Consider the following 26,629-nt stretch of genomic DNA (forward strand, 5'->3'; position numbering starts at 1 on the left):
TCATGTTATATTGAGCTTATAAAATAGCGGAGCTTGAAGGTTACTTAGAAACTACCATGTCAAACTTTCTCATTTCATAAGCTAAGGAAACTGAGGCCTCCCCAAATTAAGATGCTTGCTATTCACAGTGAGAAATCCAGAATTAGAACTCAGAACACCTGACTCCTGTTCCTCTATTTCATTATTCTTATTTCCTCAAGCAATCTGATGGATAAAAAGAGAATGAAAAGTTATCATGAGGACTAGGGAAACACAGAATCATGGGCTAATTTAAACTGGGCAAAGTGAGAGCTAATAACAAATTTGGCTTTCTGAAATTAAACGTATCTTAATCCAAGATCTTTTAACAAACAGTGTTTTTTATATTCATTCCCTGGTAAAATGTAAGTAACCACATGTGTATTTGAAATACATATGGGTCACTCTCCCAAGGCCAGATTTCCCAGCTTCCTACAGCAACCCACCCTCAAAGTGACCGAAGCTTTCACAAGCACAACTATGCTCTGTTCCCTGTGCCATTTGCTTTATGATCTTACAGTGACATCCTGGAATTGGAGCCTCATGGCAGAGCCGGACGGCTGAGGTCGACTGGTGATCTCCAATATGGTTCTCAGCAGGATGTCCAGCAGGCTGGCCACTATCACATCTATTTCCTCCAACACAGATTTCTCCTTAAGAGAAAAAAAATAAGGAGTTCAGGAAATGGTGGCTTAATATATGTATTAATCTCTCTTTAATGGAAAGGGGAGAAAAAAACCTCACATTTCCAAATACAGAATCAAAAAGTCAGAGGATTCAAGAACTTGACAAAACTGGACCTCACCTACGTCACCTAAGTAAATGACCTTCTTTTACAGAAAACAAAGGCACAGAGAAGTTCACAGCTTACCCAAAAGTATGCAACGAGGCTGGGCTGTGGCTATCGGACATAGAAATGAAAAGGTGGGGTGATGTCCTGGAAAGCACAGCAGATGAACTGAGAGCACCAACTATGCACAGCCCATTGTGTGATGGGGCCCAGGCAGTTGGCCTCTCCAAGTCGGATTCCTCACTGCAAGCCCCTCCTGGTTCCCAAAGTCCTTAGTTTTTTTGATTTCAGCTTGTGCTTACATATACTCTTCTCATCACTTGAGTTGCAAAGGTCATTTTCCAAAACTCTCTTTTAAGTGCAAATGACTATTCCTATAAAAATTATTTTTAGGAAATCCTCCATGTAAGATGGGCAAACAGTATTCAGTGTAGATGAACACCATGAGCTCCAGACTGGATCTAAGGTCAGTGGCCGTGGTGGGTAACTGCTTCTCTAAAGCAAAATTAATACTTGTAGCCAAGTCCCCAGGACTTGAAAGAGAAACCCAAATTGCTCTGCACAGACTGAATGTAGTAGAGTTGGATTCTTATTATACCTGCACAAGACAAAAAACTCTGTGTCCAAAGGCTCCCTACCAAGGAGATTGCCGTTCCAAAAAAGAACCAGCCAAACAAACAAAAACTTTTACAAAGTGTGAGTTTGAAACCGCTTTTTGGCCAGGGTTTCATGATAAACTTTCTTACACTTGCAAGAAAACTACCATGGTTTCCCCTGCAGACCAGAGTTTCTGTTTGAGTTATCAGGTAAGTCCAAAAGCTGACTATAACTTCCAAACTGACAGACAGGAGAAATTTTTAAAAAAATCTTTTCCGCTACTGTTGATAGTCGTTTTCAGTTTTCTGCAGTGAACCATCTCATTTAGCAGAATTAACACAGGAAAGTTTTAAAGCAAAACTAACATTTCCCCCCTGTCATCACTCTTCTCCCCAGTCCCAGCCCAACTCTGAGGCCTGGCATCCTGGGGATGTGTTAAAATCAGTGATCCCTCCCTGGGCAGGTCTCTCTTACTACATTTCTACACACAGAGCTTCTGACCTTTTCCTCTCAAGTACCAACCCTGTTTCCAGTGCTGGGGCCCTCTCTCCTTTCCTTCCACTGGGGTTCCACTCCAGCTCAATGCTGAGCCCTTCAGAAAGCGATCATAAGTAAGAGTGACAAAAATGGGGAAACTGTAGCTGAGTAGTAGCAGGGAGGCAGAGAAACAGGAGTCCCAGCACTGCACTGGACCAGCTGTCGAAGATGAGTATAATGCCAACTCACAGATGAAGATTGACAGAATGAGAACAGGACGTCCTTTACATGTGAATTTCACATGAGTCCCATGAGCCATGGACATGAATACTCAAAGAGTTGTCCCCATTTCTAAGTAAGCATGTGATTTTTCTCTATTTGCCCTGCATCCTCTAATGCAACTGTGCTGTAGCGAGAGTCAGGTATACCCACAGGAATTCCCAAATCCTTAACAATTTAGTGATTACTGTTGTGGCTGAGTAATGACTATAGTGCAAGATACGCTCCTTGTCTCCTGGGGCTTTCCTCTGCTTCCACAATTTCTGCAGGGGAGGGCCCAAGGGCCATGGCCAAGCTCTGAGCATCACCATGCAGCCTTCCACAGAATGGGTCCAAAAAGACTTCACTTTGCAGGCAGTAATTTATTCTTGCCACAGAGTATTCATCATATCAAGATTAAAGACACATGTGGGAGGCTTTGAGATTTCTAATTTTTCTCACTGGGTATTCAGTTCTTTCTCGAAATACAAGTTTAGGAAACCCAGGTTATTTGGGGTTATAGCAATCTTACAAGGTTAAAAAAAATTATTTCAGAGGAAAAGCAAAATGTCCAACCCAGCTGGAAGTAAAAAGGAGAGTCTCAGAGGGTTACTCTTCAGTGTGGTTTCTCTGAAGACTTTAACATTTTTATTTCCAGAAGCCATTTGATGGGAACTACATACTATGACCTGTATTTACTTACTGAGCTATTTTTCTTGATGAGACAAAATACGTTGCTAAGGATACGTGCGCACATGATCAAGTCCTTCTGTTCTTGCAGGTGCATGTGGAGGTGATGTAACACGACAGGCAAGAGAATGTACCTGGAATCTGGAGAGAGAAGAAGCGTTAGTGTCACACTGGACAGTTCAAGCCAACCTCATCCAAACCCTTACCTGTTCTTTAATTGTAATTGTTAAATGATTAACACAGAGAGTTAAAAGGTACATGACTGATGTTGAAAAACAGTGGTTCCTTTCCCCAATCCATGATTCCTGCACTCAAGAGGCCTTTGATTCTCATGCTGAAATAGGTTATTTTTTTAATTGTTTGTTTTACCTCCAAATATCTACATGGCATGCTTATCTGACCATTTTCTGATTTTTCATTGAGATTGACCATCTACTGACTTATTATAGTAGATGAGAATTTGGTTTTTTTTACCCTCTTTTCTTCTCCCCAGTCTCAAAAAACAAACCAAACAACAAACAAAAAAACCCAAAAAACTATCCATCTATCCTCTCACAAATTCTGGCTAAATTAACATTTTCTATTTGCTACCATTCTGATTTCCAGTGTTTTGCACATGACACCCCCCCCCCATTTCTGCTTCACTTTCATTTATCTGTCTTTGAAAACTTTCAGGAAATTATTCCTGGTAATTCAAAATTGCCTGATTGTGTGCCTTGCCTTGGCCCTTGAAACCTATAAACTCATGTCCTTCAGCTCTGGGAACTTGCCTTGAAATACTTGTAGGATTATTTCCTTCTCTCTAGTTTTTCTGTCCTCTCTCTGGAACTCTGACTACATTTACATCATGAATGTCTTAAACTATCTTCTTTTCTTGAGTATTTTTTCCTCCTTTTGTCCAACTTCCTTATCTTCCAACTCTTCAACTTTCTTATTTCTGCTATTGCATATTTAATCTTCAAGCGTTCTTTCTTATTTCCAATGGGGCTGGTGTCACAGGTGTGTGCCCCCTGTGCCATCACACAGGTGCCTGTGCTCAGAAGGGCTCTATACCTGGTTTCATGCTCTGTGCTCCCAGCACGAAATTCCCAAAAATTTTCAAAGAAGAGGTACTGTATTTTCATTATGCAGCCACTCCTGTTTATTTCTTGAATGATATTCATTTATAGCATGCTTCATGGATTTTTTTCCTCTGGGTTAGTCAGAGAAAGTTCTGTGATTTTTTTTTTTCTCCTGGAATTATCTTTTTCTTTTTTTAAAGATTTTATTTATTTGACAGAGAGAAAGAGAGAGAGAACAAGCAGGGGGAGTGGTAGGCAGACACAGAGGGAAAAGCAGGCTCCCTGCTGAGCAAGAAGCCCCATGTGGGGCTCGATCCCAGGACCCTGGGATCATGACCTGAGCTGAAGGCAGACACTTAACCAACTGAGCCACCCAGATGCCCCTTGGATTATCTCTTTCTTTCAAGTTCTTTTTTCAAGTGTTTCTTCATTTTGGCCTCTGCTTTCACATTAAAGGTATTTCTACAAGTATCTGGTGATTGTTGGTTGTCTGTCTTTACAAGCAAGGTACTAAAATGCTAACTGGGGAAAAAAACCACAACCGTGCTCTTCAGAAATCTTATGAACTAGTGAAGCTTCACAGCAGGAAGGGAAGGCACCCAGATGATCCAGATGTTTCATCAGGGGACCCCCAAAATTCAGACTCCAAGATGTCTTTTTTTTTAACGTTATGACCCAGATGTGTTTTTTGGGGGGGCTGGTCCCTTTCTCTACAGAGGAATCTGGCAATCCCCTCTCTGGAAACCATCATCTTTTAGTCATTTGAAATCAAGAAAGGAAGGGGCAGGTAGGGGTCTCTCTGTTTAATTGTGAGGCCCCATTTATGGTGTGGATCCCGTTCTCTGATCTCCTGAATCTATTCATATCTCATTTACTTTCTTTAGAGAGTGAACTTCCCATTTTTGGATTAATTAGAGAAGGGGGCAGGGGCAGGGTACTAACTGTTCCTTCTAAGGATTTTTTTTTTAAAGATTTTATTTATTTATTTGACAGAGAGAGACACAGCAAGAGAGGGGACACAAGCAGGGGGAGTGGGAGAGGGAGAAGCAGGCTTCCCGCGGAGCAGGGAGCCCGATGCGGGGCTTGATCCCAGGACCCTGGGACCATGACCTGAGCCGAAGGCAGACGCTTAACGACTGAGCCACCCACGTGCCCCTCTAAGGATTTTTTTTTTAATCCAATTTTCATATTTCCAGCACCTTTAATCTTCAGATATCTGGTATTTTCTTTTTATTTTCATAATTTTTCTAAAGCTTATATATCTTTTTTAGTAATCTCTATACCCAACATGGGGCTTGAACTCACGACCCTAAGATCAAGAGTTGCACGCTCTTCCAACAGAGCCAGCCACGTGCCCCTAGATAACTGATATCTTCCATTCCTGATCCTTTCTAGAACCACCCTGAGCCATCTGCAGTTCTGTGGAGTAAACTAGTTTGTTCCTTGGCTCTACTCCAACTCCACACACCTGTGTGTGTCAGCCTTCTCTTGTCTACTGTCACCTGCCACTCAACTTGGTAAAAACTGTTGATATTTATGTGTTATCTCCTCTCCCATGCTCCTAAACTTGTGAGATTACACATTTTTCTAAAAAAAAATTCCTTTACCGACCATAGATACAAAAATGCTTTTTACATCTTTAGCAAATCAGTTCTAGCAACATGTAAAATACATAGTACTTCATGACCAGAGAGGCTTATCTTAAAAGCAAGGTTTGTTAAACATCTGCAAATCATACTTGCATACTTTCATCAGGGAAGAAAGATAAATACAGTCCATTCCTGTTATTCATGCCGGGTAAGGTCTAACAAGACACTGGCAACAATGAAACAGCAAATAATGTATCATTTATCCTAGAAGCAATATACATATAGATACAATACACATCCCACATTGATGACAATATTAAATCCTAAAAACAACTCATTCAGTCAGATTCTACTTTCTTTATATTACAGAAAAGAGAGAGATGTTCAGAAGCATTAAGTGACTTGCCTGAGGCCACCCCACTAAGAGGGGCCACAGGTGGTATTCAAACTATGCAGTGGTCCCAAAGCTTGAGCTTCTTGCACTGCGCTGCACTGCCCCCTACTGCTCCATCCTGTAGTTAACCCTGTGTGAGGGTGGGAAGGAAGGCAGAGCGTTGCCTTGTCTGATCTTAGCTGGGAATGTGTGCACTGGGCTACTCAAAGTTTTCACTTCCCTGGGCATGGCCGCGAATGAACGTGAGAGCGTCACAGGGATGATTTTGAGGTTACAAATACATTTTAGTACCTGAATCCATAAATAGTGAATTTTGACTGTACAAGTATCATTCCTCCATTAGTGGAAGTCTTATATTGATCCCTACTTTGTCATTAAATAGGTATTTGAAATAGAAAGGTAACTGACTCATGCAGTATTCATTTCAATCTTTTGGAAAAGTAACAAGTAATTATGATTATCGTCCTGAGTGTTTGCTTTTCAACAGGATGTCATAAGCACAAAATTACTGTCTGTTGTGTGCCCATAATGGTCATGTTATTTGTGGATGTGCCCACTTGCAAATGCCCTAGCCCCTTTCCCTGATCTGCTTGGTTTTTTAAAAGATGTCAGTGGTGCAACAATTTAGATGGATTATTCTTGATTTATTAAAACCCATGTGTCTTATAAACAGTTGCATAAATTATAATTCAACTAGACTCACTCAAGAAAAAATGTACAGTTTAAATAACACTATACCTACTAAAGAAACTGAACTTGTAGTTAAGAACCTTTCCACAAGAAAAATGCCAGGCACAGATGACGTCTATGAATTCTACGAAGTATTTATGGAAGAAATCACATCAAGCCTACAAAATTCCCCCAGAAAATAGAACAGAGAACACAACTAACTCTTTTTATGAGGCCGTCATTATTGATGCCAAAATTAGAAGTATTACAAGACAAGAAAACTACAGATTGCTATCTCTCATGAACACAGATGTAAAAATCCTTATAAAATTTTAGCAAAATAAATCTAGTTATATATATATAAACAACTTATATATATATATATAAACACAATAAACAGGGTAATCATGAAGGCAGATTTGGTATAACATTTTAAAGTCAATCAATATTAATTCACCATATTAACAGATGTAGGAAAACATGCAAAATTCAGCATCTATTCCTGATGAAAACTGTCAGAAAGCTAATAATAGAAGGTAATTTTCCCAAACTGATAACGAGCCTTAATGAAATGCCTATTTTTATTTCATTTTTATTATTATTTTCTTAAAGATTTTATTTGAGAGAGAAAGAGCGTGAGTGGGGGAGTGGGATGGGGAGGGGCAGAGGGAGAAGGAGAAGCAGGCTCCCTGCTGAGCAATGCCAAGGAGGGGCTCCATCCCGGGACCCTGGGATCATGACCTGAGCCAAAGGCAGACGCTTCACTGACTGAGCCACCCAGGCGCCCCTGAAATGCCTACCGTTAGCTAACATAATACTTAATAGTGAAAGATTGAATGCTTTCTCTTTAAGATCAAAATGAAGGCAAGGATGGCCAGCCTCACCAACTCAATTCAACATTGTAGTCGATTCCTAGCCAGTATAAGATACTTCCATAGGTAAAAGAATATATGATTCGGTATCCTAGTAAAAATCATAGGGAATGCAAAATATTTGCAACTGGAAAAGTGCCATTATCAGTGTTCACATGACTTCTCTTATTGGTTTATCAATACAAGGGGGTTTGGCCTTAGGTTTAGCGTTAAAACAAATCACACAAGGCACTGCCTTCTTCACTTCCACGAACATAGATCATTAAAATCCAAACTTCTGAAATAATTCACTGCAGGCTTCCTTTAAACAGGAAGCCTGACCGGGAAACTTAAATACTCATTTATAAATCAATTACTTGACAAAAAGAACCAAGGAAAAGAATCTAAAAAATTACATGACAGGAGTCACTGCCTGGTGACGACTCATTAGGAAGGAAGATAAAGCTTATCTGGTATGTTCCTGCAGTCAAATGAATTTGATTTCTAAAAATTCAATTTGCAACCAACTGTTAAGAGAGTATCTCCTGCACAAAAAGTAGGGTAGACAAATAATTCGTGTGCGGTGTGCATAAAAAGAAATGTATGACTACCTAAATAGATTTGCTTTTTCTCCATTATTAGGGCAATGTCAGCCAACGCAAATGATACAATCGGTGGGTAAATGCCAAACAAGCTGACTGGTTAAAATGCTAATTCTTACCTTTAAAAGGAAACACCTGGACTCATCAAGCAAGACCAAAGGAAAAAAAGAAAACCCACAATTGGACAGGCACTAACTTTCCATAATTTAACAATAGAATCTGTTACGCAGTTTGTCCTTGAAAGGGTCAACACACTTATATTCCACATCTCAGACGAAGCTCACTGTATTATGTATCTCATTGAGCGTATAAAGGAGTGACTCTCATTTCCTTTTTATTTTGCCCATACACACTTGAGTGGGTAAAGCCCGCTCCCATCAGTAATTCTCAGTGCGGAGGAGAAGCAGCTGTGAAAAGCTGATCGATTTCCTGCTTGGGGTTCACTGAAGGAAGTCACAGACTGGTCTTTACCTCCTCTACCAACAAAGACTTAGACAAGGATCCTGGAAGTGAGCATCGCTCCACAGAGGAGCAGGGTCAAGGAGTCCTGCGGTGCCATGCACGGGTGCCAGTCGCTGTCCACACCGCGGTGCAGCATGAGCTGGACACTAGCAGGCCGACCACCGCCCCTGCTCCCAGACAGCCCAGGAGGGGGGCATTATAAAGGCGGTGGGCAGCGACCAGCCCGAGGCAGAGCTAGCGGAATGGCAGAACACCTGAATTCAGAACTGGGTTGGGTCTTGGCTATCAAAGCCACCAGTAACTGAAATGCCAATGTCACAGACAGCAACAAAACGAGGCTTTCACACACTGGAGGACAGACAACCCTCAGAATGGAAAGGACAGCACACAGTGCAGGGGCTATGTTCTTCCGCAGACAATGTCAGAACTACAGAGTTACGACAGGAGAGGCCGAAGGATGATCTCTGACCCAGATTTCATCCCACCCTGGATGCCTCCACCACCAGGTGCCCTTCCTAAAGCAAACTAGATGCGATGAACCCTTGTTACCTTTATCCATTGAGCTTGGCTTCTGGTCTCGGCCTCCCACTGCCCAAGCTGTTCTGTTGTCATATTCATGCTCATCCTTTTCCAGTAAGATTTTTTTTTTTATACACATCATTTATTTAATACCGGTTGCTGCTCAATCCTGATCCTGAATGCATGACCCACTACGTAGTATTCATTCATGAAACCTTTACTGAACACCTACCATGCACCAGGCACAGTTCTGGAAGCCGGAGAGATCCCTGTGATCAGAACAGATAAAGTCCCTGGCCTTGGTGGTTTTCCTTCTGGAGCAAGGGATGAAGACAGACTTTAAACGACTAAAACCCAATTCTTTATTCAGTTCCAGCCATGTTAGGTGTTCCAAGAAGCAAAAAACAAAACGAGCATGAGAGAGAGAACTGAGTAAGCAGGACAGAGAGGAGATGCTTGAGAAAATGAGAGTTAAACTGAGCCCAGCAGGGTGAAGGGGGATCACCTGGGATCGGAGAGGAGCAGGAGAGCATGGGTTCAAGCAGAGTGAAGCATTAAGAGATGGGATCAGGGAGGTGGGCAGGGTGAGGTCACGGGGCCTGAGAGATCAATTCTCTTCTGTGTCCTCAAAACAGAGCACAACCAGGGGATGTGAGCAAGGGAGCTGGGACGGACATCATCTGGTGTTGAGTTTCCAGAAGGGAACTCTGGCTGTGCAGATGGATGGGAGAAGGGAAAGGGAAGCAAGGACGGACATGCCTGAGGGAGTGTGGGCAAGGTGGCGGTGTGGAATGGACCCGTGGCAGGATGGGGGGAAGGGGTTCGCCAGATATGAGATGCTGTGGAGGCCCAAGAGTAGTCTCAGGAGAAGAGGAGATGAAGGGCGGAAGGGAGAAGAGGGTTCCAGGACAGCTCTGAGCTTTCTCTGGCTTGGTGCTGCCACAGACTGAGACGGGAGGGGCTCGCTTGGAGGGATCAGAGGTTGGAGGTGCCTGTGAGTCATCTGTGTAGAGAAGCCGAGGACAGACGGCTGCTCAGGTTTGGAGCCTTAGAGGAGAGATCTGGCCTAGAAATACAAATGTGAAAGTGGCGTCAGCACGTGGGCCACAAATTCAGGTGAAGGAGGTGGGGTGGACCCCAATTCTCATTCAGGCCTCCCTGCTACGCAGCACCTCCTTCCCTTCCCAAATCACAACCGCTGCACCTTATCCATCATAATTCCTTGCTTGAAGTCAGCTTTCACGGTAGACTAGCAGCAGACTGAGGGCAAGAACTGATGTTTCCCTTGCTACAAGCATCTCTAACATCATACCTGGTGTGGGTTCTGCCCACAATGCACATTTGCTGAATGAATGAACGACACCACGAGTCTACTGGACACGAGGGGCAGCTGAAACAGAGATCCCTGTGTCTTCATGCTTCCACACGGCTAGAACGGGAGGAGAGCAGGATGCACATTCTCGGGGTCTGGCTTACAGTGACTCCCTCTGCTGGTCCTCGCCCTGAGCCGCCAGGGGAACGCAGCTACTCCCAAAGCTTCACTGTAAAGAGGGCAACTGTTCATGGAAATGAAACCAAGACACACATCCCGGCCCTGATTTCCCCTGAAAATCAGTGCCGATGTGGATGAGTGACACGTAAGGAATGAGAAGATACAGCTTTCAACCGTTCCCCAGGAATGTGCTTGCTCATGCCAGTCAGTATTGAAAAGTTCAGAAAAAAAGATAAGAAAACAGTTTAAATTGGGCCTTGACGTTTACATTTATTTTCACACAGATAAAACTTAGGGTCAACTATGATTTTGGTGATGCTTCCTCCCCAAACTCTATACTTCAGAACGACTCTTTCTGCCATTGCCAAAGTGGTCTTCTCCAAAATTTAGACCCTTTCCTGGCCCTCAGGAAACAGGAAGAATAGAATTGTGAGGAGAAAGTGAAAATGAGTTGTTCAAGTTTTACACTTTAAATATGTCTGCCTGGACCCCAGATGACTTAGACATCAAATACTGATCTACATAGATTCCAAATCTTAGCACTGGCCTTCAGGTTTGACCAGATGCCCTAAACTCTGACCCTGGGGCATGACTAGGTGTGGGGGGAGGCGTGATTCTTCCTGGCTGTGGAATGGCTCCAGCCCTGAAGTTGCCCAGAGACCCTCAACTCCACCTGGCTTCAGTCTTATGACTTTTGTGGTTCCCTTCTTGTGGTGTTGACTATATGTGTCCCTCTGTCTTTTCTCTGTATTAATTTCTAATCTAAGCTCAACCAGGAGTATTCTATAGTCATGCTGGTGCCTAAGCATCCTTCCTCTGCCTTTTTTTTTTCTCTTTGGAATTTTTGTCGGTTTTTATACATCAACCTGACTGTGCCATGGGGTACCCGGATATTTAGTTAAACACTATCCTGGGTGTGTCTGTGAGAGCATTTCTGGATGAGATTAATATTGGAATTGGCAGCCTGAGTAAAGCAGACTGCCCCCCTCAATGTGGGTGGGTCTCATCCAATGCACTCAAAGCCTGAATAGAACCAAAGGGGACAAAATGGAGAATTTGCTCTCTCTGCCTCTCTTTGAGCAGACACCCGTCTTCTCCTGCCTTCAGACCTGGACTGGAACTTTCACCACTCTCTCAGGTCTCCAGCTGACCAACTGCAGATGTTAGGAATTCTCAGCCTCCATCATCACTTGAGCTCATTCCTCATAAGAAATCTTGTACACACACACACACACACACACACACACACACACACACACACACACACACACCCATCAGGTATGTTTCTCTGGAGAACTCTAACACAGGATTCGAGCACAAAGACACCTGTTAGAACTATTTGTCTTTCCTAGGGAGCTTATAACCTCTTGTCTTTTTTTCTAAAATGTTCTGAAATTTATTTCTTAAAAGTGTGGGCCAACTGTACTCTGTACTCCTCTCTCTGGATAATATCAACTCTCAGAAAATAAGGTCACTTTCTCAGATTCTTCTCACTAACCATTTCTATCTATCTTCTATCTCACTAACCATTTCTTTGCTGATCAGAATTAAGCTGAGAGTAGCAACTGTCTTCACCATACTCTATGTTCTGAGAAGTAGGAACTGTCAAAAACTATGTATTTGATCTTTGATGATGTATCCAGTTGATACCCTGTAATGTCCTTAACTCTACTTTATCTTGTCCTAGTTTAGATTTATAATTTTAATTCAGGAAAGTGTCATTTGTAACGTCCTTCTAGCTAAGATGTATATACGCACACAAGCGCAGTGCTCTGAGTCTCATTTTTTAAACTTTTAATCCATAAATAAAACTCATAGATTTCTAAGTGTCTTTTTTCCCCTTCATATATGCAGGTGAGCTATCACAAGCTTTAGACCCTGTCTGTTTTACCCATATGGGGCAGAGAGAATAATGATCTCCCGAAGATGTCCATGCCTTAATTCCCAGAACGTGGGAAGCTGTAAGGGCAATACAGACTCTGCAGAAGTGATTAAATTAAGGGCCTTAAGATGATGAGATTATCCTGGATTATCTGGATGGGCCCAATATAATCACAGGGGTCCCTGAGGATGAAAGAGTCAGAGTCAGAGAGAGATCTGGCAATGCTCCACTGTAGGTTTTAAAGATGAAGGAAGGGGCCACAAGCCAAGGAGTGCAGGTGGCCCCTACAAACTGTAAAAGGCAAAAAAGGAGATCCTCTCCTAGACCCTCCACAAAGGAATGCAGTCCTGCAGACACCTTAATCACCTTAATTATAGCCCAGGGAGAAGCATTTTGGACTTCTGTCCTATAGAATTGTAAGATACAAAGTTTATGTTGTTTTAGACCATTACATTTGTAGTAACTGTTACAGTACCAATAGAAAACTAACACCAGGTACGTGGTCTGGACTTCTACCCCCTACACTTCGCACCTCTGTTCCTAACCCTGGAGGAGGCCCTGATCACTGAAGAAGAACCTCTATGCCTCTGAGGAGCAGAGTTCGCAAACCACTGCAAGAAACATCCTTTCTTCAGGATGAGATGTTTTCCTGGGGAGAAATTAGAAGGTTTGAAATTTCTTTTATTTCCTGAAGTATCATTTTAGGGAAAAAACAAAACAAAACAGAAACAGAAACAAATGGTCCATCAACAGGAGAAAAAATAAATTAACCAAGATAAATTCATTCACAGTGGAATACCATCCAATAAAAAATAAGTAAGAAAGAATGAACCAGAGCTGTATCTAGTAGCTTGGATAAATATAAAAGTATATTAGTCAAAAGGAAGCACTCTATGGAATGACATACAACATAATGTCATCATACAAAGACTGACAGGTATCTGAAAAGATGAAAAAAAGATATATTTTTATAGATATGTAATAAAGGCATAGAAAATAGAAACAGGAATCTCTGATAGTGGGAATTTCTCTGAAGCAAGTAAGTACATGCAAGAGGGCCTAAATATATCTGTGGTGACCAATTTCTTAATAAAAGACCTAAAGCAAATACCCGACACTGTTGAGATTTATTAATGATTTACTATCTTACACTCTATTCTTGTTTGTACGTTTAAAATGTTTTACAATAAAATAATGTAAAAAAAAAGCTTTTTTTACTATATTTGAAACCCTATTTCAAAAATATTAATACACACATATGGATTCATGTGGAAAGAGAATTCTCAGTAGAGTCAATTTTTAAAAGCTTAATTTAGTGATAGTGGTAGAAACTTTTTAAACTTTAAAATGAGACTGGTATTTTATTTCAGGAAAAACTAGAAGAAAACAAAAGGCAGTGGGATTTAATAACAGATACTATGACAAAATCAACTTAGTAACTGGTTACTTGCTATTAGAATAAAATACAAAATGACAATACATCAAAACTTTCACTCAGTTTCAGAACACAAATTGATGGAAACAACTTTAAGAACAAAAGAGACAAACACATAAGGATCATATCAGGTCCCCATAAGCATCTCTGAAAGAAAATGTTAAATTTTGCTGAAGAAAATAAAATAAAATCTAGGGCACCTGGGTGGCTCAGTCAGTTAAGTGCCTGCCTTCAGCTCATCATAATCCCGAGGTCCTGGGATCGAGCTCCCTGCTCAGAGGTTAGCTTGTTTCTCCCTCTCCCTCTGCCTCTCCTCCCGGCTCGTGCTCTCTCTCTCTCTCCCTCTAATAAGTAAAATCTTAAAAAAAATAAAACCTATAACAAAAAAGTAAGCCTGCCTAACATCACAACTAGTTTGTGATTACAATCAATAAGTTAATCATCAGGATTTTCATTCTTTCTAGAAATAAAGCTTTGCTAGTCATGCTCCTGTATTTGGCTACTTAATAAATTTATTCTACTATCCAAACATACAGTGCTTTCTCAAAGAAAGGAATTTTCTGCTTCCTCTTCCTAATTGCTTCTGCTGACCTATGACTACCCTGGGTAAGTAATGGCTTTCTGGAAGCAATGTTTCATTCACGAGACTCACCACCCTACCTGGATTGGTATAAAGCTGGCTTTCCACGGTTTTGCCGATGCACTGCAGCTTCACGGCCTGCAGGGAGTCATCCACATGCACGATGGTCGGCAGACTGCCCAGGGTGTCCTGCACCAAGTTGGCCACTTCCCTGATATCAAAGAGCTTCAGGAGCTCTGAGTATACAGCTGGGAAGGAGCTCAGAAATACAGCCTTAAAAGGAAGAGATTTCAATCAACTCCAAGATATACCCGAGAAATTTGCTCTAAAATGTCAATGAGTTTAAGACTGTGATAAATAATTTTGAACGATAAAAAAAATGAATGTAAAATCGTTCCCATACCAAAGCTAAAAGGCTGCAATTAAAAAAAGTGTAGCAAAATAGAACCATGTTTTAAAATGTGCAAGGGTACAATATAATAAAACTGAGAAATTCTGGAAAATCACCGACATTAGCAAAATGATTGGCAAAAAATTGCACAGAATCAGCAAAATGCAGCATGATCAAATGGAAAGAATGCTCAACCAAGACCTGGAATGCAGTCACTTATATTTCCTTTCTTTTTGGAGAAGGTTTCTGAAGTGCTCATCTAAATCTCATTTACTTTGAAGAAACCAAACGCATTGATTCCTGAAAGCACTGAAGTTGTGGTTAAAGAAAAAAACAAGAAGACCTCAATTATATGTCCTACTAGCTTGGCCTCTGATCAACTCTGTGACCTTGGACAAGTTTAACTACTTTAGCCCCCTGGGTTTCAGTTTTATCACCTGTAAAATCAAAAGATCTTTATAACAAACCTTTAGGTTGCTTTGAGATTTACTGTAACCCTAGAACTGTGTGTACTAAGAACAATATTCTTTATGTAAGTGGAGAAGCCTGATAACCATTTTTTAAGGGAAAAAAAAGATGCTAGTATCAAATCCTAAGGGGCACACATTGGACCAGGATTATACATCAAAACAAACCTGGTCTTTTAAATTTCACAAAAAGGAGGGCAACAGAAGGAAGCATCGACCAGCCTCAAGTCTACCAAGTGGGGGAAGGAGGCACATGTTTCTAATATGCTAATATTCAAGTGCTAGCTGGCTTACCAATGAGATCTGACACCAGCAGAAAGTAGGTCGAGTCTACATGTGCTGATGATTCAAACACAGACTCAAATTCAAATTCATGGGTTTTGGCATTTATCTGTATAGCAGCGGCAGAAATATCAAGAAGAGCCAAGACACGTTTTTGACACCAGAACCACCAAAATGCTTCAGGGGCTAAAGTCAACAGCTATGTTCTCCTTGACTCTTAAACATTACAGATTTACTTGTATGCATTTAAGATTAATAACTTGGTATTCCCTGTTAAAGACTATATCTATATAACCTTCATTTCACTCAACAAAGAGCTGAGTCATACAGATGAAGTAAAAAAAAATAAAATACAATAAGATGAGCCCAGCGTTCTGATTACTGAAAAGTCAACTATGTTGATATTCCTCAGGAATCTTTTCATTAATCTATTTATTCTGTATTTACAGCTCTTTACTTCAAAAATGTATTTGAATGTGCCTGCAGTGAAGATACATGTCTTAAAAAGGATAAAGGTACAAGAACCTTGTGATAAGAGCAGAATGATAGCTGGACCAAGATATCTAAGCTAAGATTTTTATTGCAAATAACAAGAAAAGCCTAAGTTTATTTTGACCTTCCTGATAGCCAAGACAAATAGAGAAAGAGAATTATTAGGAATTTGGGACAAGGTTTTGGACCTCAACTCCTTCTGACATCTCTCTTCTGCTCTTGGGGATCCAGGGTGGGGATCTGTCTGTGGAGGGGGAATCGAGAGGCACAGCTCCAACGGCTGAGTGAGTTGGCAGCCCTGTTGGGGCCGGGCTCCCAATGACAGAGTCATTAGTGAGCTGGAGTTAGGGCAGGAGGACTAAATGAGCAACCCGACAGAATGAAGATGGCCTGATCTGTGGGGCACTATAAACGGATCCAACATGAAGGTTTTCTGGGATGGCTGCTCTGCCTCCAGAAGACAGAATTTGCCTTGAGTTGTAGCCCACAGTGAAAAAATGCAAAAGAGAGCAAGGAAATTGGGTTTTTGAATTTAAGGCAACCCCCACAGTAAGACTTGGACTGGTGGATATTCTTGGCTCTGGACGTGATTGGCAGAATTCTAAGATGACCCCCTAGACCTTTTTTCCCCGGTGTTGTTCCTGTGCCTAAGTTATGTTACATGGTAAAAGGGATTTTGCAGGTATAATGAAGGTCACTAATGAGCTGATCTTAAAATACGGAGATTTTTTCAGCCCCATATGGGCCTGACCTAATGACATGACCCTTTAAAGCAGAAGTTTTCTCTAGCTCATGGTGGGAGAACTCTGAGAGATTTGAAGCATGAGAAGGATCTGACATACTGTTGCTGGCTTTGAGGATGGAGAGGCCACATACCAAGGAATGAGAATGGGCTCCAGGAGCTGAGAACACCCCTCCTCTCCTCCAACCCCTTGCTGATAACCAGCAAGGAAATGAGAATCTCAGTCTTAGGAACACTTGGGAGATTCTGAAAGTGAATTCTTCCCCAGAACCTCCAAATAAGCCATCAAGGCCAACACCTTGATTTTGGCTGTAGGAGACCCTAAGCAAAAAATCCAATCAACCTTTCTTATCTACAGAACTGTGAACGGTTGTGAATAAATGGATGTTATTGAAAGTCACTAAGCACATGGTTATTTGTTACAGAGCAACAGAAAGGTCATATGCAGGGTCAATCAGATTAGTGACGTCTTCCTTCTTAGAAAAGAGAACTATGAAGGTGTGGGGTCAAAAGGGAACTTGGAATTAAAAAAGGTCTAGAGTATTCCCTTTTCTCCCAAAACATAGAGGGACAAAGTCCTCTTTGCTTGGTAAAGAAAACTAACCACCTCGTCATTTTCTATGAATTCTCTTAGCATCAACCTAAAAGAAAATGATCACATCACGTGGGCCTGTGTCATTTCAGGGCAACTACTAAGATGCAGTGGAAACATAACTAAGGAAAAAGAATATTTCTCTAACTTTATAGAAGGGAAAAAAACCTCTTGAGTCCCTAGGAAGGCATGTCATTGAGAAACCATGACTTAAATTTACCCTTAAAAGTAAGAGAATACTTTTCAGATGTGATTAGGTAAGTTTTGCCCCTAAAACTGGTAAAGGTTTATGATTAAAAAAAATCTCAATTAAATAGCTTTTATAAAAGTAGTGAGTTTCCTTTAGAACTTTGATCTAAAGGAATACATGATTAGCTTGTTGGATTATCCTTTTCAAGTATCAACTGCTGAAAGTAGGGTTTGGCTAGTGGGCAATTTGACTTTGAGGTATCTGGCAAGTTCCTCAAGCGCAGGGATTGTGCCGTTGGCAATAGAGGACAAAATGCCATTAAAAGAGCCTAAATTGTATCCTTGCCCACATGTAAGATTGGCCCACTTATGTAAAGAAGAGATTAACAAGCCTGGTGATAAGTATTAAAGACGGCATGTACTGCATGGAGCACTGGGTGTTATACGCAAACAATGAATCATGGAACACTACATCAAAAACTAATGATGTAATGTATGGTGATTAACATAACATAATAAAATAAAATTAAAAAAAAAAAGAATAGCCCCCAAAAGTCAGAAAAAGCACAGTACTATTATTGGAGGGTTGGTACATTTCTGGTGTTTTACCATTATATGTAATACCTTCCAAATGTCAAATGGCACCAAATTATGTTACTCTAAGGGATCTAGTTAGTTTTGTCTTCTAATCTCCCATTTTTCCCCCTCTAATTCTCAGTGATTATAAATCTCCAGTCTCCAGGGGATGGCAGCAAAGAGGCTGCTTCTCCATCTGACAGGTTTTTAACCAAGTCATTCGAACTAAAATTGTATCAGAAGGATTAAGAAAACGTAAAGTAAGGTATTGAGAATGATTGCTCAGAACACATTCAAGGCCGTGCTACTTGGAAAGTGAATAAATCCCGCTCTTAAACAGAACCCGTGGAGCCACTCCAGGTAATAGCATTTGGCAAGAGCTGCTCAGCATTGGTCATGTAAGATCAGTCCCAGGACGATTAGGGTCAAGTTAAATAAAACAACATGCAGTTTAGCCAAGTCCAATACAATGAGTCTCAAGCTGACAGATTAAAATGCAGTGCAAGGCTTGGGGTAAACAACAGAAACAAGTCGGCTCCAGTGAACTTCCTTCCCCGAGGCTGATGCTGACGGCGTGTCTACTCATCGGCATGTGTTTTGGGAACCGAAATCCAGGCTGCTGCAGACCAACAGCCTCCCCTCGAAGAGTGAGAACAGTCGGAGGAAAGGCAACCTAACTTCTGCTCTGCTGGTGCTCAGAAGCTAGGGGACCTTTTAAAAGTCTGCCAAGTTGTTTACGCTCCATATATCAACTGGAGCAATGGATTTCTCGTGGAGAAAACATTCGCTTCCGCTGCTATGTAAACACGAATAAACTGGACTCATTTTTGCTCTACCAAGCAGAGATGAATAAACATTACCTGTGATTGAGATAATGCTCCTGACCCTTTGCTCTCTTGAGAAAGGAAGAAACGAACCGACATAAGGAGCTCCTGAATGCAGCAGCGAAATTCCTCTTCATTTTGTCCCCCGGTGGCGAGGGAAAAGAGCCTTCGAGATTGCACTATATACTTAAAAATATATTCTTGTGCCTTAAAATGAAATGTTTTACAAGTTAGTCTCAAAGGAAACCGAGAGTATTTAACGATGACACGGCATAAAAACCATGGGACAACATTAGAATTTTAAATTATTGATTTAAACGCTAAGACCCCCAATGAGATTTTCGAATAGTATTTGCTTGTGGGGGAAGAGCGATTTTTCTCTGATGCTAATGAGAGAAAATGTATAGCTAATTTGAAAATTCTTTGTAATTCTCAAGAAGTATGAACCTGAAATGCTTTTTTTGATCCTCAGGTGGTTTTTAAAATTTAGTTAACAGAGAGATACTGGTCTGTTTCTCAAAAATTATTGTGCTTTGCTGGCAGGTACTCTTGCCACTTAGCATTTTACCTGCTGTCAGACCAACATGATCAATTTATAATTAGGAAACCACTTGCTTTTAAAAGTGCACACCTGTCTACTTTTACCTACTGACACCAAATAGAGTGGCACTCAATGAGAGGACATGAGAGGCTCAGAGCAACTACTGGACAATTCCTTTAAGGACTTGTGTTCTTCATGAACATGTTTGCAAGTCAAGTGTTAGCATCTCCACTGAGCACCGAGGGTCCAGACACGTGGGCAGCTTTAAACCACGAGGCCCAGTAAAACCTCAGGTCTCTTCACTGTGAGCCCTGCCAAGCCACCCTAATACTCTCTCAAAACTTCAAATTGTTCTCAAACAGCCTCTGTCAGGGTGTTGGAAGCAAGAGCCAGGAACTTCCAGGCTTAACTGCCTCTCTGTGGTCTTCTGTCCTAAGACCTCCCTCCTGCCAACCCTAGACTTCACTCCAAGGGTTCTGGAGCTCAGAGGTGTAAGGATTCAATCCCAAGCAGTTCCAGTGGGTGAGCCTGGCAAAGTTTCTTTCAAATTTCATCAGCTCTGGAGGAGGATAAACTGATTAAGATCCTTGAATTGGAATGCCGGTAATACATCATCACCAATTACTGTCTATGTAGAGGAAAGCAATTAGTTTAGGCATCACCACCCAACAGTTCTGTTAAGACGACGTTATCTGCTATTGCCAGCACGTCATTACCTTCAACACCTCCTGGATGTGTTCCTGCCGTTCTGCTTCCGTTATCCTGTCCACATACCACTTGAGAACTTTGATGAGATCTCTGAAACACAGGGGAAAATATACAGAAGGTGGACTTGGTCGAGTTCTCAGTTAAAAGCCAACAAATCCAACATTTTTATCACGAGGAGGCTTCTTTCCCCATCAGTCTTCACCGTTTTCTGTCAGACGGCTTAATCTGATGATATTAGGAATGTGCACAGCAACATCTCTACCTCTCTTTGAAGCTTCCTCCCATTGAGATTCTCCTCAACATGGACACATCCCATTGACCCTGCTGTTTCTGGCAAAGCTTCCCAACGGGCAAACACAAATACCATAGAAAAGGACTTTGGCCAAGAAAGGGCTTGGAAGCCTGACCACTTGGTCCATCTTGGACAACTGATAATTGGGATTTCTTCCCCAGTGACCATGTAAACAAGCTGGATGAAATATTCAGCTGAAGGCCAAAGGGGGTGTGGGGAAGGATAAAGCAACAACGCCCTACTTCAAATCACATGCCCATGGACTGATCTAGCCAACTCTCTGACCTATGGGAAGAACAAGGCTTATCATCAGAGCGCCTTAGTGAGAGAATTTCCAAAGCAGCCAAGTTTGGTTTTTTTTCTTTTTTAAGAAACAAAATTTGAATTAAAAAAAAACAACAATTCTCAAGATTGCAGTCTTGCTACTTTTCTTTACCTTTGTTCTGTTCTTGGTTTCTGGGAAACAGAACAATTTTTTAAAAATTCTCCTCTTTTCTCTCAGTCAGGGAAGAACACACGGATGTGGTACAAGGCAGGTGCTGCCTGGAGTTAAGTTATTTTGAAGATAAAGGTCAGTGAGTTTCTGACCACCCATAGCCCAAGAAGACTCCATAGGCCTTATCTGTCTTGTTAGGAATGATTATCCTGCTCTCCTGGCCAACATAAGGTGTTAGAAATTACACCCTTCCTCTCCAGCTTCCACTGATAATTTCAATCACAAGTGAGATGTTACCAGGGCCCCAAATGTTAGGGCGAGTGGCAGAGTCGGGCCAATGTTTCAAACTACCCCTGATACTACATTTGACCCTCTGTAAAAATTCATTGAAATGTTGGAGTATTAAATCTTCACATGCCTTGAGAAGGAATACCCAAGGTAATAGGATCAAATGCTTATTTGATTACTTATCTTTTACATATCACATGATGGAGAAAAAAGGGCAAAACACAATTCCATCTTTTTTTAACACACTTTGGGGAATAAATGATTGTGCGTGTACATGGCCTTCGTGCTTAAGGTATCAGGTAAAAACATGGGCAGAATAGCAACGGCAGTGTTAGAATAGGGAGAAAGAACTTTGGGGAACATTCCAGGGCTGTATTTAAGCAGGGCCAAAGACCGGGAAGATGTTATACATAGCAAAGAAAGAGAGAAGCTGTTGCCTTCTGGCAAATATCAACTAGGCTGCAGGGAGGCGGGTAAGAGCTACAGCTTGTCATTATTCATTCACTTTAGCCTTGTCTGCAGAATCTGAGCTAATAGGAAGGGAAGAGCAGTGAAAATGGCAGCTCCTATCAAAGGGTCGAGTCCATGGCTGACCTGCTTAATGTCGTCAAATGAATCAGCATGCATTAGGCAGGCGGTAGGGACTCAGTAAATATTAACAGATAAATGAATGAAGGAATTTAAAAAGATAGGATGACAAAGGCTGTTTTCCCTTCACATCTCTTTCTTAAAGACTTCTAGAATCAGGGAGGAATGTGGTGGTTAAATGGGGTTTTTGGCAGGCAGACTGAAATAACCAGGCATTTCAGACGAAAGAATATCACATGAAGTAGAGACAAGAAGAAAACACTTTATATTTTAGGTTTTAGGAATAGAATTCAGAAAGGTTTTTTTTTTTTTTGGTCCTTTTAATCACAGTAAGTTGCAGCCATTAAAAAAAGATGTGAGAAAGGAAGAGACTGACTCAAGAGACACTTCAGATGTTGTGGTTCATTTCTTCCTACACTCCCTTTTAAATTTTCCTATATTGCTGGTTCTGCGTAGAAAAGCTCAAAAGGAACTGCTTCTAAACCAATTATAAGATAAAGGCCTTACCTGTATGCAAGTGCCCCAGCAAAGTGACTCTCAATATAAGTGTCCATTACAGGTTTAAAATGATGGAATTTGCTATCTTGCAGCAAATTTATTATGTGAACCTAAAAAGAAAATTGGGCTTTATAAAACCGAATGCAAATTAAGATTTTTTTTTTTTTTTTTTGGTTCTTTTTAAGTGCACATCTCAGAAAGGGCCTTATGAAAGTCAAGACCAAGAGACAAAATTGTTAGGATATAATTAAAGTGAATTTAAACTCACCAAAGAATCAAATACTTTAGATCCATATTTTTGGGAATTTTCATCTAAAATTCCAAATAAGGTATCCAGTGTATCTTGCAGAAACTGTTAGATAAAGAAGTAAATTAATAAAAACAATATCATCTGTCCTTCCCCTCCAAATACTCTTTATTCCATGAATTTCCAAGACAGGGATAACAAAATAGCATATACCTTTACTATCTCTGAGCCATCGATTTCTTTTATTTTAGAAAGACAGCCTGTGATCTTGTCTGGGTGGGTTCTCCATTTCAAGAGATCAAGCATATCACCTTTCCAAACAGAAAAGGAAGATTAATTGCCTTAGCAGAGAATAATCCCTCACATGAAAGTGTTCCACTGGTAAAAGCTTACACATGTTGCCTACCCTCCTGGTCACTCAAGTTTCAGGCTCCCGCAGACTATGACTAGCTCTCTAGGATGGCATTTATTACCATGTATTCTAATTATTTCTCCCTTCCCAATGCTCTTGATTTACAAACTCCTACTCATCCTTCAGTTCCCAGATTAGCTGTTGCTTTACCCAGGAAGTCTTTCCTGAAACATCCACACTGAGCTGTCTCTGCTTTGTGCTCTCACCTCACAGTGGCACTGACCTCACGATTTCAGTTGTTTATTTGTCTTTGCCCTTACCAGATTGTAAACTCCAAGGAAAAAAAAAAGCCGCCATGCCAAATTTGGCCCTATGGTATCCCAGCATGGGTACAGAGCATGCACACAGCAGGCAGCTGATAAATATTTGTTGAATCCTTTTCTGCCAAAGTGGGAGTTTCTTGAGGGTCAGGAACCTGCTTTATTCATACCTGCCTCCCCAACACACAGCACTCTGCCTAGCAACCAATTCTACCTGGCAATGAAGGTCTTCTTTACAATGTGACCCAAAGCTGGCAGGACTAGAAGGTCCCTGCACAAGGATGACAAGTCTGGTCAACTGCTGGATCATCTAGTGAGCCCCTGGACCTGAGAGGGCCAGTTTCTGGATGCCATGGTCATCATCCATCCCAGATTCTGGGCAGGTGCAGGGTCCAGGTCTTCAATTTCCTCCCCTTCCAAAATTGACAAGACACGGGCCTGAGTCTAACAGGGTCCTCTGAGAACCTCTTCACCTGGCGAGGGAGAAAATCCTTCCCTCAGCTTTCCTGGGCAGAAGTTAGAAAGGCTCCTGAACATGGTGGCCAGCTTCACTAGGCGCGGGGGGGACAAGCGTGTCTGGAAGCCAATGAAAGCAGGTAAGAACTGACAAGGCTTGTGTATGCAGGAAGCACACAGGGCAAGGGAACCTGGCAGGGCTGGCTTCCCAGGGCTCAGTGGGGTTGAAAGACTAGAACAGCCAAGAAAGAAGCCAGGAAGGATTTTTCAGGCTTAACAGTGTGAAGTCCACTTGAAAGCACTCGTTTCAGGAGAAACCCAAATGGGACTTGCTGAGAGACAGAAAGACCAGCATGGAATCAAAACCCAGAAGAAAACAAAAACAAGAAATCAAGGAAGAAGTGGTTGTGATGAAAAAGAAAGATGATGCAGTGAAGAGAGATGAGAAAAAGCATAAGAATCTTCAGAGGAAAGAGAAGCAAACTTCACCAAAGCCAGATTCAAGAGAAAAGCATTACAAAGGACTTACAAGTGAGAAATTTAGTATTAAATAGAAATATTTATCTACATCAAACAGATAAGAGGACAGTTTAGAATTAGAAAAATGAAGGAATTTTAAGAATAATGGCTGTGAAAAAGAACTTTATGGTATTTTCATAGAGGAAAAACCCGAATATGCTGAATATGCATGTCTAACTCAGACATCCTAGGGGTGCGATTGGGACCTTTTAAAAAAGTATTGGTTCTATTTAGAATAGGAGGTATTTCCACAGAGGGAGACGTCGGCAGAGGGAGCACCGCATTCTTCTCCCGACTGTTTGCTGCCTCCCTCCCGTGGACTTCCTACTTCCTGCGTCCAACTGTCGCAGGATGCCTTCCTGCCCGGGCATCTTCTCTTACAGTTCCGCAACGCATGACCCCTGCCACTCACTCTTCACTGCCCACTCCACCTCCGTTCCAGCTCCCCCGCCATCTCCCTCCTCTCTTGCCTGCTCCTCAGAACAAGGCCGTTGCAGGGGCGTCCAGGGCATAGCCCAGCGTGAGGAGTGTGTGCGGAGGAAGGAGGGGGCTCTGTAGGCCTCCAAGGGGCAGCCCCAGAGGCAGCAGTGGGAAACCAGGAACAGCACTGTCATCGGCAGAGCTGGAGAAGAGACGACAAGGGTCCAGACAATCAGATTGGGATGGGGCTGTGGACCTTTCCTGCAAAAAGTCTGATGAATCTCTAGACTGCTCATAATGGAGGAAACGGAAGAGTAAAGCAGTGTGTCCATCCGGATGTAACGAATCATCTCTACAAAGTGCTCAGAATTAAGTCAGAACTGCCACCACTTAGGGCTCTATTTTAGCTGTCTGAAGATACGCTGGTTGCAAATTAGGAGCTATGACCTATTGCTGAAAATGCGAATATGCTGTATGTTTGATCATACCAAGAGCTAGAAAATAGGTGGATGACATAATCCCTACTCCTTTTTTTTTTCTTTTTCTTTTAAATCACACTCTCAGGAAGAGACTGAATGAACGAACCACTCATTATTTGGGGGGGAAGGGGATGTGGGGAAGTCAGCAACTCTACAATTATCTGTTAGGCTAAATTTAAGCACTGTTTTTATTTTTAAACTTTTTTAAAAGTTGTGTTTAACAGCCCAAGGAAGAAAACAAATAAGTAAAATAATTTCTTCCCTGACCCCTACTTTTAAGAAGCTTAAGATACCTCCTTGGTCTGGCAGTCACAGACATCAGCAGGGTGCTCCGGCCTTGGTACACTTGCCCTGAACAACACTGGACTACAGAATATGCGCAGAGAGACACACTTTAGGGATCGTGAAATGCAAATCTGCTATAAGAAACTGTTCCTAGAGACTGTATCACTTGCTAAATGCCCAATTGTAATGGAAATGGGATCTGCATATTTTCCAATTTGAGTAAAATGAATACAAAGCAATTTAATTCCAATTTGGAACTGGATTACTTCTACACAGAAATGTGTGTCTAGCATGTAAATTTCAGAAAGATCAACTAACTTCCTTCCTCCTTCCCATCTCTTTGAAACACAGGATTTATTTCCTGGTTCATTTTGAGCTGTGTTACACTGACAAGGTTAATCAAAGTCAAATGATAATTAAGCACTTATCAGTGTCCAAAAATGAGCCAAGCATTGTCCATATAGTGAGATGTTTAATATAAAGATTTTTGAATAGGTTTATTTACCCGTTTCTACCTGAAAATGTTCTCTGCTTTTACAAAGTAGCAACTTCTAATTTTTAGGATTTGGTTCTGTTTTACATTCACAGTTCAGTCTAACGCCCTAAACCTGAGAACAAGAACAAGTTAAGTCTGCAGGGCCCAATACTTTGATGGCAGATAAGCTATTGCTAGGATTATCTGTGTGGTTGGCAGAATAGTGGCCCCACAGATGTCGACGTCCTAATCTCTGGTACCTGTGAATATGTTTACCTTTTATGACAAAAGAGATTTCACAGATGTGATTAAGTTAAAGGTCTTAAAATAGGGACGACTATTGTGGCATATATAGTGGGTCCAATGTAATCACAAGGATCCTTAAGAGATAGAAGCTGGTCAGAGTCGTGACCATGTCCAGACGCTATGCTGCTGGCTCTGAAGACAGAGGAGGGGCCATGAGGAAGGCAGGTGGCCTGTGGCCCCTGGAAGCTACAAAAGGTAAGCAAAAGGATTCTTCCCTAGAGGTTCCAGAGAAACGCAGTTCTGCTGACACCTTGATTTTAGTCCAATGAAAAGGATCTCAGATTTCTGACCTCCCGAATTGTTCAATGATAAATGTTTGTTGTTTTAAGCCAGTAAGTTTACAGTAATTATTCCTACAGTGAGAGATAACTAATACAACCTGAAGTTATTCTACCAGAGGCGATCAGTTAAATGTGAACCCTAGGCTCTGTGACATCATACACACAACTAATCCACACAGGCTAAATACAATTTCTGTCTAAGGGAGTCAACAGCAGG

The 26,629-nt window shown here is 41.6% G+C and overlaps 1 protein-coding gene across 10 annotated transcripts in view; it reads right to left on the reverse strand.

Annotated features, from left to right (window-relative positions):
* The window catches only part of DOCK4 (dedicator of cytokinesis 4), a 428,555-nt gene that overhangs the window by 112,339 nt on the left and 289,587 nt on the right, over positions 1-26,629 (reverse strand). For all 10 annotated transcript variants that reach the window (XM_027573302.2, XM_027573297.2, XM_027573299.2 and 7 more), the window contains exons 18-25: positions 22,733-22,830; positions 22,541-22,624; positions 22,282-22,382; positions 20,179-20,260; positions 18,958-19,128; positions 14,447-14,639; positions 2,844-2,971; positions 537-671 (exon numbers count right to left, since the gene is read on the reverse strand). In XM_027573302.2, the coding sequence (XP_027429103.1) occupies positions 537-671; positions 2,844-2,971; positions 14,447-14,639; positions 18,958-19,128; positions 20,179-20,260; positions 22,282-22,382; positions 22,541-22,624; positions 22,733-22,830 (992 nt within the window). The remainder of the gene's footprint in view (positions 1-536; positions 672-2,843; positions 2,972-14,446; positions 14,640-18,957; positions 19,129-20,178; positions 20,261-22,281; positions 22,383-22,540; positions 22,625-22,732; positions 22,831-26,629) is intronic.

Source organism: Zalophus californianus, chromosome 12 (genome assembly GCF_009762305.2).
Source record: "Zalophus californianus isolate mZalCal1 chromosome 12, mZalCal1.pri.v2, whole genome shotgun sequence".
NCBI lineage: Eukaryota > Metazoa > Chordata > Mammalia > Carnivora > Otariidae > Zalophus > Zalophus californianus.